We start from the raw sequence: 19,714 nt of genomic DNA on the forward strand, positions 1-19,714 counted from the left end.
TTACTGTTTAGACTTTTACTTCATTTGATCGAAGATTTACATAGATTGATTGTTAGAAATCTTTTACTTCATTTGCTTGAACATGCTTTTTGCTATATAAGACCTCATCAGTCAGTTTATTGTCGTTTATTTTTGCTGTCGTTGTCTATAACAGATGACAGCCGTCTCTAAAAAGCTTTACGATAGAAACTATAAGCCTTCAGGCCCTGGAACATTACAGTCGTACTCATAAGAGCCGCAACGTGGAGCCATACAGCATTGAATCCTTTCGGACGTATAGCGATCACGGTGAGCTTGAAAAAAATTTTATTCGACCTCTCGTGGACATGAAATGTTTTTAGTGGTTTTTGTAGAGGGCGGCACCACGAGTAAGAATAACATAACAAGAAAATATTTCGATGGGAAAATTTTTAATTAGATCGATTTTTCGTTTTTCTGTGCGCTGCAGGAAGCTTCGAAAACTGTTTGGACCCTACTGGTGACTTGTTTGATCACAAAAATATAGTTACTGTTTAGCCTGAGGTCTAAGCTTTACAGCGATACCAATCATGACATTCATGACTACCAAAAAACATCTTTTATGAAGGAAAGTCATTCTGCTATGTCGATGTGAATTTTAAAGGCTGTATCATACGTGGATTACTTTTATTTTCTCTTATAAATTATTTTTAGTTATTTTACATAATTTAGGGGGTTAATAAAAGGTCGAAAGAAGATTTTTAACTCGAAATAGGTTTCTTTGTAAATTGCACCCATGAGTAAACTGCATTATCTCGAGTCAAAAATTAACAAACCTTTCTTTTGTTTCGTTCGTAGTTTCTCCAATAGTCATTCTAAGCTAATTCTGCAACATTTTAGTTGTTTCCACTAAAAAATGAGACATTATACGAAGAAATTTGGGTGGTCGTTCAGGTGTACCAACAAAGATTTTGTCAGAATGAAATCCAAGCTCATCCTTTGACCTTTTATTAACCCCTTAAATTATGTTAATTAACTAAAAATACTTTTTAAGAGAAAATATAAGTAATCCACGTATGATAAAAGATGTTTCTTGGTAGTCATGAATGTCATGATTGGTATCGCTGTAAAGCCTAGACCTCAGGCTAAACAGTAACTATATTTTTGTGATCAAACAAGTCACCAGTAGGTTTCAAACAATTTTCGAAGCTTCCTGCAGGGCACAGAAAAACGAAAAATCGATCTAATTAAAAATTTTCCCATCGAAATATTTTCTTGTTATTCCTACTCGTGCTGCCGCCCTCTACAAAAACCACTAAAAACATTTCATGTCCACGAGAGGTCAAATAAAAAAAATTTCAAGCTCACCGTGCGATGGCCTACGTTATTTCAAAAATTTTTTGAGTAGCATCAATCATTATACTGAATACTGTTTTTAGCCCCGTACGAAGTATTGGTGTCTTATAGGAACGCTTTGCCGTTTGTAACAGGTGGAATTTGAAGCAGACGCGTGGTGCACCTAGGTGACGCGTGGTGCACTGATGTGACGCGTGACACACCTAGATGATGCGTGACGCACCAAGGTGAGCAGTGGTGCACCGAGGTGAACCGTGGTGCACCGAGGTGACCCAAGGTGAGATGAAGTGCATCGTGTTTGTGTTTTATATTATAGACTTGAGTACTATCAGGAACCACATTTAGTTCGCAGATCCTTCCAGCCGTTTCGTAGAACCGGCACTAATAGCCGTGCGGGACCAACGAGTCAATTTAAATACAGATTGTTATCGCAACGGATAGAGGTACTAATTCTAAGCTAATTAGTGTGAAAATGGCTTCCCTCAACAATCTGACCACGTAGCCATATACAGCTAAAGTCGAAATTTCGACAAATAGTGATATGTCCAAAATGAAGAGAGTTTGAAACTCTTTGAATGGTGATATTTGTAGAAGATTTCATGCTCCATTGAACACCTAGAATAGATTTTACAATATTTGAAAATTTTTATTTTCACCATCCTCGGCGAAACTTGGACTCATCTGTAATACACAGGTTGACTCTGTCTGCAACAAAACAATAATGCCTGATCAGCCTGCCGTCTAAGCTTTACAACGATACCACACTCGCCATACCAGCATCACAACAAGTATCTGTTACGACTTTTTGTTTGCAGCATGGTCACTCTACGACGAAATTTTCAATTTATCATTTATCTTCGAGTGCTCGTTCCTTTAGGATGAGTGGAATTGTTATCCATTCGTTATAAATAAGTGATTTGAGCTATTTAAAGCAATTCTTACATTAATTACGTGTATTTGGAGTCGGTTAAAGCTGATTTCGCTAGCCGTTAGAGGAAATTTACCCCAAAAATATGTGGAAATCAGCTTTAACCGACTTCAAATACACGTAATTAATGTAGGTATTGCTTCAAATAACTCAAACCACTTTTTAGCCTGCTTTCGAGTTGGCGACTTCCCGAAAAGTTTCAAGTTAACAAAGTGATTTTTCTCAGATGAGGTACAACAGCATAATGCTGCTGATATAAAACAGAAACTACCAAATTCGGATGAGATTTACGCGAGCAATATGCAAAAAACACTTAGGGCCGAGTAGCGGCCTTAGTCCAAGGGACCAAATTTGAAACTTTTTTCGCCACGTTCTTTTCGGTATTCAATTACCTTCCGAATAAAGTAGAACGAAGATTCGTATTTATATCACCCTTTTAAAAACGATAAGCATATCACGATATAGTCATCAAATCTGGTACTTCACTTTGTTTAAAGATCGTATAACTAATGATTTTCCTCCAAAATCTTTTACTTCATAGGTTTTAACTATTTGCTATATGACCCAGAGATTGTCAGAAATGTATAACGATGGTCACGCAAAAAAAGTATATTTTTTAACGACCATAGATCCTGCATACTGTACCGATACTAGGTACGTGATTCGTCGAAGGTGTGTCATACGTTTTATAAATCTGAAATTAACAATTTTGCCATGGTGAATATTTCAAACAATTGTGACGACCTGCGTCGTTCATAACAAGTTCAAAGCGGTTGACTCATCTTTATTTATTGCCATTCATCGTATGACCGAAAAACTCTTCTCACGTTCAAAATTTCATTCATAAAAATTCAATAAAAATGTAATCGGTTTTATTATCTCTATTATATCGTAAACTCGGAAACGATATCGTTGCAAATGTTAAAACGCTGCTGCATATAAATAAAGCAAAACAAAAATTATGAATATACTTCCTCGTCAGAATAATGAAATTTTTATGTAAGGTCTATGTGCTATGTCTATACGTCTGGCCTATAATCAAAAGCATTACAGCCACACACATTTCAATTCGACAACATTGACTTTGACCATGAATTTGCATGTGAATTTATAATGAAATGCAATTACAACATTATTTATATATGCCTCGATATGCTCACTTTTGTATTGAATTTTATTGAAAATACCTTTTCGATTAGTGCCTGGGTTAAATGGAATATAATAATAAAATGCGACTGGAAATGCATTTCTTACTGACGTACTGATTGCTTTTGCTGTCTACTAGCATAAAATGAACGCAACTTATGAAACGCAAGCGATTGTTAAGCTGTAAGAAAGTGAATTTAGTAGATGGACTATGGGTTAATGGGCATGGTAAATATTTATTCCATCAAGAAGTGGAAGACAAGAAGTTAGACAAAAAAGAAAAGAATTTCCAAAAATAGTTTCTGTGAGATTAGATGTCAGCGGACAAAGACCGTTGTTGGTCATAAAAAAATTTCCGCTTAGACCTCGAATAATTAATTGGTTGTTTGGTTAAGAAATTTCTTAGTCGCAGATGCGGTTCTCACAAAAAAAAATATCAAAAACTTTTTTTTCATTCGAATACATTTTAAACGGGGAAAACTGGTGACGTCTTCAGCTTTTTCGCGCCGAAGGCAATTCTCAAATGGGTTTTTATTGTAAACGTTGGACGTTTATTGTAAACGTTGGACGTTTATTGTAAACGTTGGACGTTTATTGTAAACGTTGGACGTTTATTGTAAACGTTGGACGTTTATTGTAAACGTTGGACGTTTATTGTAAACGTTAGACATCAAATGCAAATGTTCTAGTTAAAGTCTAGGGAGGTGCGGGAATCGTGGTTTTACAGAAAATGAAAAGCATTTCTCTAAAACAATATATAATTGAGATAAAAAATGTCTTGCAGATTGTTCGCATATTTCGAAACATGGTTTCTATTCGAACGAAAACATAACACCACTGCACTCACGAAACATTTATTCAAAAATGATCACATCAACGTTGATTTTTTAATACAAATCCTAGAAGTTGAAATCATGTGTACATTGACTTTTCATACACACGAAATTATTCTGTGAGATCTTTTATTGTAAGTTGCCAACATTGCTTCGAAAAAGTGAAACAAAACAAAACAAATCAAAACAAAACAAATCAAAACAAATCAAAACAAAACATGTTTCGGCCACTTGGCAACAAATTACAAGATCTGTTTTAAGGATTAATATTTGGATTTCGTTAATTATTCTTTTATGGTAGCTTAATTATGATTGGACTTAGAGGTAAACAAAGTGAAACATAAAAATATTGTAAGTATTAGGTCGCGAAACAGCACAAATTAAATTTGTTTTCCGTAGATTTCCCACGGAAAAACAATTTGTTTTTAGCTGTTTCGAAGCAATTTAAATTAAAAAATTTTAAATTTTACTTTGTTTACCTCTAAGTTCAATCTCAATGATGCTACCTGGAAAGAGTGATAATCGAAATCCATGTATTAATCTTTAAAACAGATCTTGTAATTTGTTGCCAAGTGGCCGAAACATGATTTGTTTTGTTTTGATTTGTTTCGTTTTGATTTGTTTTGTTTTATTTTGATTTGTTTCATTTTTTGAAACAAGCATGGTTTACAAAAAAGTCATAGAACAATTCCATGTAATGTTTGCACAGTGTACTCTTGCGAACTTAAATGAAAATAAATCAATGTGATTGATAGTGTACGTTTTTGATTCAAATAGAAATTCTTCTTCGAAAAGATTAATCGAATTGCGAAGACTTTTTTATCTCAAATTATTTTGTTACACAGAAATGCGTTTCATTTCGCTATCAAACCATGATTACCGCACCTCCTAGTACACGATTAGTCGGTGAAATGAAAATCTCTTACATTTTTCAACACGAACTAAAAATTTTGACATTGTGTGTCAAAATTTCATTCCTGAAATTCCTGACTGTATACTTGGCTTCACAATTGCCCTTTTTTACATGGAAAGGGAGGCACTGTGTGCAAACTAGAGATGAGTGGGCATAGCAAATTTTTGTGCCCACATGCCCACTATGCCCATCATTTGAGAAAAACAAGGCATCAGAACAGTCGGAGCGTTTGCTGCGACTTAGCCCCGTACAACCCGTAATTCTATTTCGTTCGCAACCATTATACGTCCGTAGCCCTAATAAGCCCGGAACCCTAATACGTTGCGCATTGTCAAATTTACTGAAACTGTTCATTTTTTAAATTGCGCATAGCGCAATTACGAAAGCCCGTACGAAGTACCTTTCAAATAAAACCAACAATTTACGACATTATTTTAGAAACCCAAAATTTTTTGCCAACTTTCCATTGGGTATTCAATTACCTCTCAAATGAAACAAAAACTATCAAAATCGGTTGAGATTTACTCGATTTATGTGCAAAAAGCACTTAGGGCCGAGTAGCGGCCTTAGTGCAAGGGCCCAAATTTGAAACTTTTTTGCCATCATTCTATTCGTCATTCAATTATCTATCAAATGAAACAAAAACTAGCAAAATCGGATGAGATTTACTCGATTTATGTGCAAAAAACACTTAGGGCCGAGTAGCGGCCTTAGTCCAAGGGCCCAAATTTGAAACTTTTTTTGCCACGTTCTTTTCGGTATTCAATTAGACTCCATAAAAAACTAAATCTAGCAAAATCGGATGAGATTTACTCGATTTATGTGCAAAAAACACGTAGGGCCGAGTAGCGGCCTTAGTCCAAGGGCCCAAATTTGAAACTTTTTTCGCCATCATTCTATTCGGCATTCAATTATCTCTCAAATGAAACAAAAACTAGCAAAATCGGATGAGATTTACTCGATTTATGTGCAAAAAACACTTAGGGCCGAGTAGCGGCCTTAGTCCAAGGGCCCTAATTTGAAACTTTTTTCGTCACGTTCTTTTCGGTATTCAATTACCTTCCATAAAAAACTAAAACTAGCAAAATCGGATGAGATTTACTCGATTTATGTGCAAAAAACACCTAGGGACGAGTAACGACCTTTGAGCCCTCCCAACAAGCCCACGTTGCATCTTACCCAAAAACAATGTTCAGCAACTTTGTTCTACTCGTCAATACCTTTCATTTGATATATCACAAGCAGCTATTGCGTGCGCATTTCGGTAGATATCGTCGAAAGACTGAAAAACACCTATAGGGCCCTAGCTCTGGAAGGGCCGACCCTACCATGCCCATTTTCGAACTTGACCTTACTTTTGTCGATACCAATCGGGGAAAAAAAGAATTTTAAAAAAAGGTTGTGATTTACTCTAGCTAGAGGGGTCACGGACGGACGGACGGACGGACATTTTTAGCCCCGTACGAAGTACTGGGGGCTTATAAGATTAATATGCCGTTTGTAACACGTCGAATTGGAAGCAGACAGTAAGGGCAAAGCATTTGGTTGTGTTCATAGATGACGAATCCGCAATAAAAAAAATGTCCGTCCGTCCGTCCGTCCGTCCGTCCGTCCGTGACCCCTCTAGCTAGAGTAAATCACAACCTTTTTTCAAAATTCTTTTTTTCCCCGATTGGTATCGACAAAAGTAAGGTCAAGTTCGAAAATGGGCATGGTAGGGTCGGCCCCTCCAGAGCTAGGGCCCTATAGGTGTTTTTCAGTCTTTCGACGATATCTACCGAAATACGCACGCAATAGCTGCTTGTGATATATCAAATGAAAGGTATTGACGAGTAGAACAAAGTTGCTGAACATTGTTTTTGGGTAAGATGCAACGCGAGCTTGTTGGGAGGGCTCAAAGGTCGTTACTCGGCCCTAAGTGTTTTTTTCACATAAATCGAGTAAATCTCATCCGATATTGCTAGATTTAGTTTTTTATGGAAGGTAACTGAATACCGAAAAGAACGTGTCGAAAAAAGTTTCAAATTTGGGCCCTTGGACTAAGGCCGCTACTCGGCCCTAAGTGTTTTTTGCACATAAATCGAGTAAATCTCATCCGATTTTGCTAGATTTTGTTTCATTTGAGAGATAATTGAATACCGAAAAGAACGTGTCGAAAAAAGTTTCAAATTTGGGCCCTTGGACTAAGGCCGCTACTCGGCTCTAAGTGTTTTTTGCACATAAATCGAGTAAATCTCATCCGATTTTGCTAGTTTTTGTTTCATTTGAGAGGTAATTGAATACCCAATGGAAAGTTGGCAAAAAATTTTGGGTTTCTAAAATAATGTCGTAAATTGTTGGTTTTATTTGAGAGGTACTTCGTACGGGCTTTCGTAATTGCGCTATGCGCAATTTTAAAAATTAACACTTTCAGTAAATTTGACCATGCCCAACTTGACTTGCATTTTGGTAACAGACGCATTAGAGGGTTGTAGACGTATTAGGGTTCCGGGCGTATAACGGCTACGGACATATTATGGTTACGGACGAAATAGGATTACGGGTCGTACGGGGCTAAGTCGCAGCAAACGCTCCGACTGTTCTGATGCCTTGTTTTTATTGCGGATTTGTCATCTATGAACATAACCAAATGCTTTGCCCTTACTGGCTGCTTCCAATTCGACATGTTACAAACGGCATATTAATCTTATAAGCCCCCAGTACTTCGTACGGGGCTAAAAACCCAGTGCCCGGTCCAATGCCCGCAAGTGAAATGCCCATGGGCACTGGCCCAGCCCACAAACTATGTGTGCACAAATCGTCGAATTGTAAAGTTTTGAACGGTTATTTTAATTTTTTTCGCTTCATATTGCACGTTGTTCTGCTGATATGAACAATGAGTTTCAAAGTGTGGTGATGTAGACGGCATACAATAATAACATGATAAATTCAATGTACCAAAAGAACGCTGTACATATCGCACACACTCTTCACTCACTGCTCCTGCTCCCTGTGAAATTTCAGGCGAACTATTAAAAACGATACATTCACGACGGCTAAAATTCGATGAATCGCTGTACTTAACATTTTCAATTCACTCTACTTTCTCATATGGAGAATGTTGAGAGCTTACCCGCCTCTCCTTCTTTCTTATTTTATACCTGAAATTCCTAACAAATTTAAAATAAAATCAAATAAGGCTTGCCATAGATAATTAAGGCTTGCCATAGATAAAGCTCGCCAGAAAAGCAAATCTCTTAACAGAGTTAAAAACTCTTCCCTTACTCAGTCTATCATCACGTAGTGTGAACTTTGATAGCTTGGCTATCGGACAGAGACCTTTATCTATGGCAAGCCTTATTTGATTTTATTTTAAATTTGTTAGGCATTTCAGGTATAAAATAAGAAAGAAGGAGACTCTGGTAAACCCTCAACATTCTTCATATGAGAATGTTGAGTGAATTGAAAATGTTTAGTATTCGTTGAAAATTCATCAATTTTATTTATGATTTTGTTGACAATTTTGAATTGAAGGAAGTACGATGAAAAGTCCTAGTTTGGTGGGCGCCCACGTTTTATGAAAGTGCTGATTCCCTGCCCACCACCCGCGAGTTTTGAAGCCCATAACGTTTATGCCCATGGGCATGAGGCATAGGCTGCGGGCAGCCCGCTTTTGTGGGCGGCCCTCTCATCTCTAGTGCAAACGTGTTCTTTGTTTGCTTGCGGCAGAAAACGACTCAACCAGGTTTTCGGATTTTCTGGTCGCAAGTAAACAAAATGCGGTACTGTATTGCTGGGAGTTTATATATTTGCTTCGTCGTTTGGGATATATTCTTCGCTTTAGGCTCGAAATAGAATCTTACACACCTTGCAAAAGAAAGATTTTGCTAAGGTGTTTTTGCAACAACTTTGCAACTACTGCAGAAGGCTAACACCCGCCTGGAGTACTTGCAAAAGCATTTTTGCGAAATTTGCAAAATGAAGGTTTTCCTTAAACATTTTTGCAACAAGGCTTCAAACGGCCACCTCGGCCACCTATAGATCATCATCATATTACGGTACTTTCAGACGTAATCTCACTTCAGTTTCGTTGAGTGTTTCGTTCATTCATTTATATGAAATTTTATCGCGTTGATGGCATTTCAAACGTCCTTGAAGATGATCTATATTTAAAATATATTTTCATGTGTCGGGGCCGAAAATGAAGGAGTTTCGAGTTTTTTCTCGGGTTTTCGACCCCTTACATGAAAATTTTTTTGAGTATCTGTTTTGGACGATTGATTTTAGGCACTTTCGCATGTAGCCCTTACTTCGTTCGGGCTACAACTCGCAAAATTGCCTAAAAACAATTGTCCATAACAGATAATTGTTGATCGAAGCAGTTCCTCCACGGTACAATATTCGACTCAATTTTCAAATCGCAAAAGTGTAAATAAATTTAAAAACAACAGCGAGACACTGCATCTTACTTATTCATAACATAATGTTAAATGTAAATGAAATAATCGAAACAAGTTTAGAGAATCGATTTTTTTTAGTCAATAATGTAGGTAAGGTAAGTGGTACAATGCGTACAATGTCAATGAAACATTTCAATTTTAGGATGGATTGTGGTTTTTTCTTCTTTCTATGGTCAGTAGTACTTGAGGAGCCCACACATTAACTAATTACAATACAATATATATTCTACATGGAATGGAATTATAATTCAAATTTTGTCAAATTATTTTAATATTCATCACATAGTAAAAGCTGCCCATCTTGACCTCACACATCCTTATTTAAAAAAAAAACTTTTAAATAGTCAAGTTCGTTGGAATACACAAAACATTGAAACCTGTTCTGTTTGTATTTCGATTTTTTTTTGATTATGTGATGATAACAGCTCGATGTAATTTATTATATCGAATAAAATTCACTTGCTTCATTTAACTAAAACAATATACTGGGTCCCACTTGTTGGGTGGGTCAGATACCTTGACTGTCTGACTTCTCAATAGTTTTTGTATTGGTTTTTATAATTTTGATTGCTTCAAAAACATAATTAGAAGAAGAACTAAACTACTAGGACGGTCTCATTATTAATTTAATTCCGTTTAGTTTCACTTAAAATCTTCGAAACGTTGTCTATGAAATTCCCCGGTTAAAAGATGGCGTATGTCTTCAATAAAACGTAAACTCGTGTGATCTCTTTACTTTAATGATTGCTCTGTTTATTTTCTTTTGCTAACAAGGCAAAGTCGCATAACAAGAAAAATTCTATTGGAATCGCTACAACAATTTGTTTTGCAACAGCAGCCAGATCGTTGGACCAACATAATCGATCTTGGAACCTAACCTCAGGAATTCCATTCTCCACCAAACAATTTGTTTTTAACCGGTTGAGAACAGATGGTTGAACAGATACCACCTATTTTCTGTTGTAAGACCCATGACGTACAGTCAGGGGAATTAGCATTTAATGTCTACTGGAATATTTACCAAGGTATACATTTTTGTGTCGTTTTACATGTGCAGTGACACTTTGACGTATGTTCTCAATAGCGGATTATAATCAAAATCACATTTTAAATCAGCAAAATTATGAATTCAAATTTGTCTTACATTAATTCGTCTTTAATTTTAAACATCATTGAACTTTATCATTGGCAAAATGAGACTAATTATATTGCCAACTGATAATATACGTGGTGGAACAACCATAGTAATTCGCTTCTTTCGAGTCGCAGTTAGTTTGGGATTTTTGAGGGTCTTATAAAAAAGTCCAAGGCTGTAAAGTTGGAGGAGGTCACGCAGGTATCCACCCTGTATTCTCCAAATGCCTTTAGACACATTCCTAATTGTTAGATATTCGATGACTTGCCTTGATTGTCGAATGAGTGGAATTTTGCTTTCTAGTTACTGTCAATATATATCAGAATAGTGGCCTGAATGATGGAACTTTGACATTTTTCTAAAACAAATTCCTCATGAAACCTTCTTTCCTAAATACTCTGAACACCCTTAACAAATCATAGAAAATATAATTTTCTGTATACGTGAGAGTGTATTGGTGAGTTATGATATGAATCGGTCGGGAGGGAAAGTAAACGGTCGAGAAGGAAAGTAACGGTTGGGAAGGAATGCACCAACACACTCTCACTATTACAGAAAAATATCTTTCAAAATACCCCAATACACACTCGATGTGTGTTTTCGCTTGGGCTTCGCCCGCGCGTGCACACACATCTTGTGTGTATTGGGGTATGTTGAAATATACTATTTCCATCGTCATATTCTTACACAAATTTGATTAGAAAAGGCTATCACCACCCTGTAACCTTCAGATGCCTTTAGGAACTCGAGAGATGTGTAGAGAATTTTCCCATGAACAATATTGTAGAACATTACATTATCATAAAATTATTGTTTTCATGTGAAATATGATAAAAACAGTGAAAAGTAGATGTTTCAAAATATTTCTTCACTTTGACCACATTTTTGTACAACCACATTCTTGAAAATTTCTTTATTCGACCACTCGTGGACATGAAATGTTGTTAGTGGTTTTTGTAGAGGGCGGCACAACGAGTAAGAATAACATAACAAGAAAATATTTCGATGGGAAAATTTTTAATTAGATTGATTTTTCGTTTTTTCGGGACCTGCGAGAAGCTTCGAAGACTGTTTGGACCCTACTGGTGCCTTGTTTGATCACAAAAATATATTAACTGTTTAGTCTGAGGTCTAAGCTTTACAACGATACCAATCATTTTTGAGAAGTACAGAAAAATTGAACGTTTCGATCATATTTTGTGTGTCGAAATCCGTCGAATTTCAGTTTTCAAGCGCAAAAAACGTTGTTCTTAACTTATACTACTAATATGCTTTCTTAGCGAATTCGATTCCAGAACTAGCCTCCGGCTCGTCCTCATCCGCTAAAAAAGCCCTTTAGCATTCGTTAGAAATATAACTATTTGATACAAAATATCGAATGAAATGACAATGGGAATTCGGTGCAACACCTTCATCATACAAGATCTTATCGATTTTAGCTAAACAATTACCCCGGCAAAGCGAGAGTTTACTCATAAGTGTTCACTAAAACAGATATGTTACTCGAGGTGCTCGAGGTCACACTCGTTTTATTGGCGTAGATTACAGCAGTAATAAAATTGTTTGTCGAATTTTGCATTTATACTTACAGTTAGCGTCACTTACACTGAAGTCGAAATTCAAACCCAAAATCGAGCGACCACTTCTTGTTAAATTCTACGAAGAGAGAATGTTATTCCCTCGTTTCAATTCAAAATTTGTGTGCACAAAAAACATCTGTGATCGATAAGTCAGTTTACACTCAGTTGGACGCAACTTGCAACCAACATCATTGTCGTATATCGCTAAAAGCAGACATTTCATCGCGCTGTTTTCTTAAAAAGGTTGTTCGGAAACTATATTCGATTATTGTCGAGTGGATGGAAATTGTTTGTATTGAATAAAACAGACCAATTGTAATTGAACCGATCGCTCACAATGTCAGCCGAAGACAAAGCTGATGTTGATCCTCAAAATGAGGAATCGGTGAGTAGACAAAATGCAACAAAATCGTTTCGAGAAATGGACGCACGTATGGTGCAATTTTTCTTGTATATTGTAAAATGCCGCAACTAGCAGCTTGTCGAGATGTTTTAGTCGGACAGCGCGGTAATTTCGTTTAATCGAAATCTTTTGATGGATTAGACCGCGTTTCGCATCGGCAACAGTTCGATTCATTGAGGCTTGATTTCCACTTACCAAAAAGTACTCCGTGTGAGAGACAAAATTGAATTTGTTTAAATTTTTGCTTTGTTTACTTGACAGTTCGCTCTACCACGGAGTACTTTTTGTTGAGTGGAAACCATACTTAAATTGAATTCATTTTTTTCTCCCAGAATGACTCCTCATCTACGGCTACAAGCGTTAAAGATGAATCGGCTCAGACAAAGAGATTCGATTTCTTGCTGAAACAAACGGAAATTTTTGCCCATTTCATGACGAGCAGCACGAAACCGAATCCTCATGGCAAAATTAAAATGACCAAGAAGAAGCAGCCAGGCTCAGCCACTGAGTATGTGACAAAATAGTCGGATGGAAGATCTACGGAGCGCGTGAATATTAACGAAAAATTTTCATTTCATTCAGCCATCGTCATCGTAAAACGGAAAAGGAGGAAGATGCTGAACTGCAACTGAGTTTGGAGACGGACGAAAATACGCCGAAGCTGTTCCGATTCGAATCGTCACCCGAATACATTAAGGGCGGACAGATGCGTGACTACCAGATCCGCGGTTTGAATTGGATGATTTCGTTGTACGAGAATCGAATCAACGGAATATTGGCTGATGAGATGGTAGGATAGATGATTGTCCCGTACTGAATCGGAGAAGTTTTCAATTGCCATTTTCTCTGTAGGGTCTGGGTAAAACGCTGCAGACAATCTCGTTGCTTGGTTATCTGAAGAACGTCCTGTAAGTTTGTCTCTGCACTTGTGTGTGTGTGTCACAATCAACTTTTACAATTCAATTTTCATTATCCACCAATGCGCAGCAACATTAACGGGCCTCATATCGTCATCGTACCGAAATCGACTTTGCAGAATTGGTTGAACGAATTCAAGAAGTGGTGCCCGTCCTTAAACGCCATGACTCTTATCGGAATGAACGACGATCGGAAGACGTTGATCGAAGACGTGTTGAAGCGTAACGACTGGGACGTTCTAATAACCAGCTACGAAATGTGCTTGCTGGAATCGGCGTTCATCAAGAAGTATCAATGGAAGTACTTGATCATCGATGAGGCGCATCGCATCAAAAATGAGAAATCGAAATTGTCGGAAATGGTACGTCGATTTAAGACCAGTCATCGACTGTTGTTGACCGGCACGCCGTTACAAAACAATTTGCACGAACTGTGGGCATTGCTCAATTTCCTGCTGCCCGATGTCTTCAATTCGTCCGACGACTTCGACAATTGGTTTGACACAAACAATTGTCTGGGTGACGATACGTTGGTGAAGCGATTGCACGCTGTCTTGAAACCGTTTTTGCTGCGTCGTATCAAATCGGAGGTGGAGAAGTCGCTGTTGCCGAAGAAGGAATTGAAAATCTTCCTTGGATTGTCGAAGATGCAGCGGGAATGGTATACGAAGATTTTGATGAAGGAACTGGATGTCATTAACGGGTAAGTCTAGTCAAGGACAATGTTGCCAGGCGGGGTGCAATAAATCAAATTTTCACACGTTTCAGTTACGGCTCTACCGAAAAGGTTCGCTTGCAGAACATTCTCATGCATTTACGTAAATGCGCCAATCATCCGTACTTGTTCGATGGTGCCGAACCGGGACCACCATACACCACCGACGAACATTTGGTATACAATTGCGGCAAAATGATAATTTTGGACAAGCTACTACCTCGACTACAGGCGCAAGGTTCTCGGGTTTTGATCTTTTCCCAAATGACCCGAATGTTGGACATTCTCGAGGATTACTGCGGTTGGCGAAAATATGAGTATTGTCGTTTGGACGGAAGTACCCCGCATCCGGATCGAGATGCTCAGATTCAGGAGTACAATGCACCGGATAGTAAGAAATTCATTTTCATGCTGTCGACTCGTGCTGGTGGTTTGGGTATTAATTTGGCCACCGCTGACGTCGTTATTATCTACGATTCGGATTGGAATCCTCAGATGGATTTGCAGGCAATGGATCGAGCACATCGAATTGGTCAAAAGAAGCAGGTGCAAGTGTTCCGGTTGATCACAGAAAATACGATTGAAGAGAAGATCATCGAACGCGCGGAAATTAAGTTACGTTTGGACAAAATGGTCATACAGCAGGGACGTTTGTCGGACGCTAAAACGAATTCGCTGCAAAAGGATGATTTGCTGAACATCATTCGGTTCGGTGCAACTGCCATTTTTGCATCTAAAGATGCGGATGCCAATTTGGAGTGCGACATTGAGAATATATTGAAAATGGGCGAAGAGAAAACGGCAGAACAGAAACAAGCGTTGGATAAACTGGGTGAAAGTTCACTGCGAAATTTCACCTTAGACGCACCGTCCTCCGTCTATCAATTCGAAGGCGAAGACTATCGTGACAAACATCGGCACAACATTGCAGAAAATTGGATTGAACCGCCGAAACGTGAACGAAAGGTGGCCAACTATGTCATCGATTCCATATTCAAGGATGCTGGAAAGAACGAACAAAAGGCACCGAAGGCACCTAAACCACCGAAACAGCCAAGCGTTGCAGACTATCAGTTCTATCCACGACGTTTGTTCGACATTTTGGAACAAGAGATTCATTGCTACCGTAAGTCGTTGATGTACACCGTTCCATTGAAACCGGAACTGGGGGCGAACGCATCGAAAGTGCAACGTGAAGAGCAGAAAAAAATTGACGAGGCCCAACCGCTGACCGAGGAAGCATTGGCCGAAAAGGAACTGTTGCTAACGAAAGGTAAATATTTTCTGCTAACAAATTCTCAGATTTAACATTCAACCGTTCCGCACGCTCCCGTTTCCGTAGGCTTTTCCAATTGGTCCAAACGAGACTTTATCCAGTTTGTCAAGTTGAATGAACGGTTCGGCCGTGACGACATAAAAAACATTTCGAAAGGCATCGACGGTAAATCGCCCGAAGAAGTCATCGAGTACAGTGTGGTGTTCTGGCAACGTTGCAAAGAAATCCAAGACATCGATCGCATTATGTCGCAAATTGAACGGGGCGAAGCGAAAATTCAAAGGAAGGTGTTGATCAAACGTGTCCTGGACACCAAAATGGCTTCCTATCGCGCACCATTCCATCAGTTAAAAATATCGTACGGAAACAGTAAGGGAAAACATTTCACCGAAGATGAGGACCGGTTTTTGCTGTGTATGCTGCACCTATTGGGCTTTGACAAAGAGAATGTGTACGATGAGCTGCGAGTGGCTGTTCGGTAAGTCATGGCAGAGATTTTTTTTGGGAAGAATGGTTGCAAGAAAATCGGATTTTCATTTCAGATCGGCACCTCAATTCCGTTTCAATTGGTTCCTAAAAGGGCGCACAGCGATCGAGCTGCAGCGTCGCTGTAATACATTAATAACGCTGGTCGAACGAGAATATCAGGAGCAAGAGGAAAAGGATCGTGCTGACAAAAAGAAAAAATCGACAAAACCGACATCGTCCGGCATTCTGACGAATGCTGTTCAACAGAAAGTGGCACAAAAGAGGAAGGCGGCTACCAGTGAGAACGGTGGAAGTGAGAGCAAGAAGCGTAAGAAGTGAGCGACATTCGTGCAGGATATTTAAGACGCAAGATGAAGTTCCGCAGTTGTATTTTTGTCTTTTTTTAATTCAACCGTTGCTGTATGTTCCATCAGATTAGGCATCTCGCTCACCACCACTCACTAGTTGGATAAGATTCCTTTTTTAATTTATATTTTTTGAATTTCGATTTTGTGTAAACTTAGAGAAATAAATTTTCGTATTTACAGTGTAGTACAAACACACGTGGCTTTTCTGTTCATCTACAGCGACAGTCGATAGACGTATCTTTTCGAATTGACGATTTTCAAGTAATAAGAAACCAGTTCACCCAACATTAATCCTGAAATCATTTACAGTCGTTCCACAGACTCACTTTTTCGAACTATTTTCGATTTTACTCACTTTTTTTCGAAAATACCACCAAAATCAACAAAAAATGCTATAAATTTATGATGAAAACGAAAAGAGCTGTCATGTATCCGACTTTATCTAAGAGATGGCTTATAAACTAAGCCGCGTGAAATGTTTGTCCTAAAGGGGATTTTGAAAAATAGCCTGCCGATATCGGACGCATTTTTCAGTTACCTTTTTTATATATGACTAGTAAAAGTTATTGAACCCTAGAAGCCAAAAGTTTTAGAAAATTCGTCAATGGTTGTGTGGCTAGTGAAAGGTGATAGAAACTCGAAAACATTTATTTTTATTTTTACGGAAACTCCTCCAGGTACATACATGGAACGTACAAGGTCGTGTATTGTATCATTAGAAATGTAATTTTGGGTCTTATTGGATTCAAAATTCATTCAACCTGAGATATGAGCAGTTGAAAATAGTTACAAAATTTGACTATTTCGGTGATTTTTCAACAATTCCTTTGCATCAGAAACGCAAAAAAAATGTTTTCCTTGAATACTGGTCTTAAGTTTTTATTGACGTTAAACTTGTGTGAAAAGTGGCACCAATTTCAGCTGCTAAATCACTTTTTCGAAATTTCCGTAGGGAAAATGCATGCTTTCGAGTATCAATCACCTCCCACTAGCCACATCGACGAATTTTTCTGAAAGTGGTTTTAGCTTCTAGGGTTCAATACCTTACTAGGCATAGGCACATATAAAAAAGTCCATTGAAAAATGCGTTTTAAGTTTTCATTTACAATGTCGTTGTTTGTCGACTTACCTCAACAGAGCACGACCAAATTCGGTCTTTTCCGTGTGAAATATATCGAATATAATAGAGCTTTAATGGTAAGAGGTCAGTCTCCAATTTTTGAAAGAATAAGTCGATTGGTTAGACTATTGAAGTAGAAATGTTTCACTGACTTATGAACATGAACTGAGTAATGTTTTCAGAAAAGTCATTGGAAACGACCGGCAATGATTGTTAATAATACTAGGGGATACGTTATAGTGTACACTTAATTAGCATTTATATATTACGCTCAGACATGACTTTTTACGGTTGACAATTTTATAAAAATTACACCGAAGCCAGAGGGAAACAATGCGAGCAAATACTGAGACAGGTGCTATTTGCTATTGGTGACCAATAGCAGGAAATTGTACGCCAATAGACACCAAGAGCAAATAGGTGTGACAAGATTTGCTCGCGTCGTTTCCCCCTCGCTCCAAAGTGATGTACATTGTACAGTACATTAACATTGCAATAAATCACGTTTTGAGAAAATTATAAAATCTCTTCTTATTAAAGCTTTAAAATGTCCCCAAAAGCCATCAAACTAATTTAATTCTTAAAAGCCATCAAATTCTCAAAATTAGTCGCTGCCAAAAACTCACTTTTTGCCAACTTTTTCGACCTACGCCTATTTAGTCCAGTGGGAGGTGCGGGAAAACAGGAAGAGTACAGCCTTCAAAGACTTTCAAACATTCAAATTTTGACAACTTTTCCGGGCACAATTGATAGGTCTCATCAATCACTTTCCATTTGACAAACCGCAAATCTAACACGATTTTTGAGCGAAAATATCAAGAATTTGCTTGAAAAACAAAACAAAATTACTTCCGGTGGAGTTTCGATAACTTCTTTACGTTAGAAAGTTAGGTAAGCACTTAAAGTAGAGTCCAAACGACGTAAAACTCAGATTATTTTTATGTTGGGTCTCAAAACAGTGGACATATTTTCTTGTTTCCCGTTGTTTTCCGACATGGGAAAATACATAGAGCGACTTTCGGCGTAAATAGTAGAGTGAGTAACCATTAATAGCTGGATAATGTAGCTTGAAAATGGCACTTCATGTAAGAGATTGAGCACTCCGTTCGGACAGTGTAGTCCTTCAGTTTTCCCGACAAAATTTTTCGACAAAAAATTTCGATTATCTTGCGGATAAAATCGACGAATCGTGACATGTAAAGGAGTGTGTGGCATGTCTGTAGAGGTAAATCTCGTAGAGATTCTAGGACGGGTGAGTTCTTTGAAATCGCTTCAAAAATATTCTGGTGATTGGGTCTTTCAAGGTTATAGTAATTAGGACGAAAGTCATTTTTAACTTCCTGAGTAAACTCAGCACAAACTAAGTCTTTACTTCCATCGTTTTATTCGTTTCACATTACATAACAATAATCTCTCTCTTTTCATTTCTTCCATTCTACATGTACGAGTGAGTGTAGCTAAACTACTCTGTTTACGTTTCTCTTGATTTAAGCATAGAAAACGATGTGGAACCAATAAAACTGACTTTAGTTGAGTTTAAGTTTTTAGAAAGTACTTGGGAAGACTCGAGTGTCAGAAAACCATTGAAAGTGGTTGTGCAAAGGTGAATACGCCACTGAATCCATCGCGTCGTACCCAATCAATACGTTGAGAATCAAAATCTTCTTTCGATTTTCTGCAAGACTAATTATGGCTGCTAGGAATTTCGCGCCGCGTTATTCACAATAATTGACAAAATTGACACATTTTGTATAAGGAAAATGTCACTTTGTGGGTTATTGTGAATGACACAGCACGAAATTCCTCAACACCGATTTGCGTTCAACGTCGTTGCCTTAATGTCTTTTATCCAAAAACAAAATGATCTTCCTGCATCGTCCCAATGCCCATATTCCATATATTATTCGACGAACGATTGGTAGCTTAGTATGTGATTAAGAAGATGCTCCGAATTGGGTGGCGGGACATCTTTACACGGTCAATATCGCCAGCAACGATATTATCGTCCAAAAAGCGATATTATCGTCCAAAAAACGATACTATCGTCTAAAATACGATATTATTGTTCCTGACAATATTGACAGTGTGGAAATGTCGCCTCTCCGCTGAACTGGTGTGTGCACCCACAATTGAAAAAGAAACGACCGAAATGTTTCAAT

At 37.9% G+C, this 19,714-nt stretch overlaps 1 protein-coding gene across 1 annotated transcript; it reads left to right on the forward strand.

Annotated features, from left to right (window-relative positions):
* Nucleotides 1-12,488: 12,488 nt before the first annotated feature.
* LOC119081897 (chromatin-remodeling complex ATPase chain Iswi-like) lies at nucleotides 12,489-16,590 on the forward strand. The gene is made up of 8 exons (XM_037191123.1): nucleotides 12,489-12,673; nucleotides 13,024-13,199; nucleotides 13,274-13,481; nucleotides 13,544-13,599; nucleotides 13,679-14,311; nucleotides 14,377-15,596; nucleotides 15,666-16,077; nucleotides 16,142-16,590. Exons 1-8 carry the CDS (start codon nucleotides 12,626-12,628, stop codon nucleotides 16,404-16,406), a joined length of 3,018 nt encoding a protein of 1,005 aa, XP_037047018.1. The 5' UTR covers nucleotides 12,489-12,625; the 3' UTR covers nucleotides 16,407-16,590.
* Nucleotides 16,591-19,714: the final 3,124 nt, after the last annotated feature.

This window comes from Bradysia coprophila, unplaced genomic scaffold, assembly GCF_014529535.1.
Source record: "Bradysia coprophila strain Holo2 unplaced genomic scaffold, BU_Bcop_v1 contig_373, whole genome shotgun sequence".
Classification (NCBI taxonomy): Eukaryota; Metazoa; Arthropoda; class Insecta; order Diptera; family Sciaridae; genus Bradysia; species Bradysia coprophila.

Excerpts from the sequence above, each read along its gene's own strand:
- LOC119081897 (XM_037191123.1), top strand. The coding sequence starts at position 12,626 with ATGTCAGCCGAAGACAAAGCTGATGTTGATCCTCAAAATGAGGAATCG. Across the intron at positions 12,674-13,023 it reads ATCCTCAAAATGAGGAATCG|AATGACTCCTCATCTACGGC; the intron begins GTGAGTAGACAA and ends TTTTTCTCCCAG. Across the intron at positions 15,597-15,665 it reads GGAACTGTTGCTAACGAAAG|GCTTTTCCAATTGGTCCAAA; the intron begins GTAAATATTTTC and ends CCGTTTCCGTAG.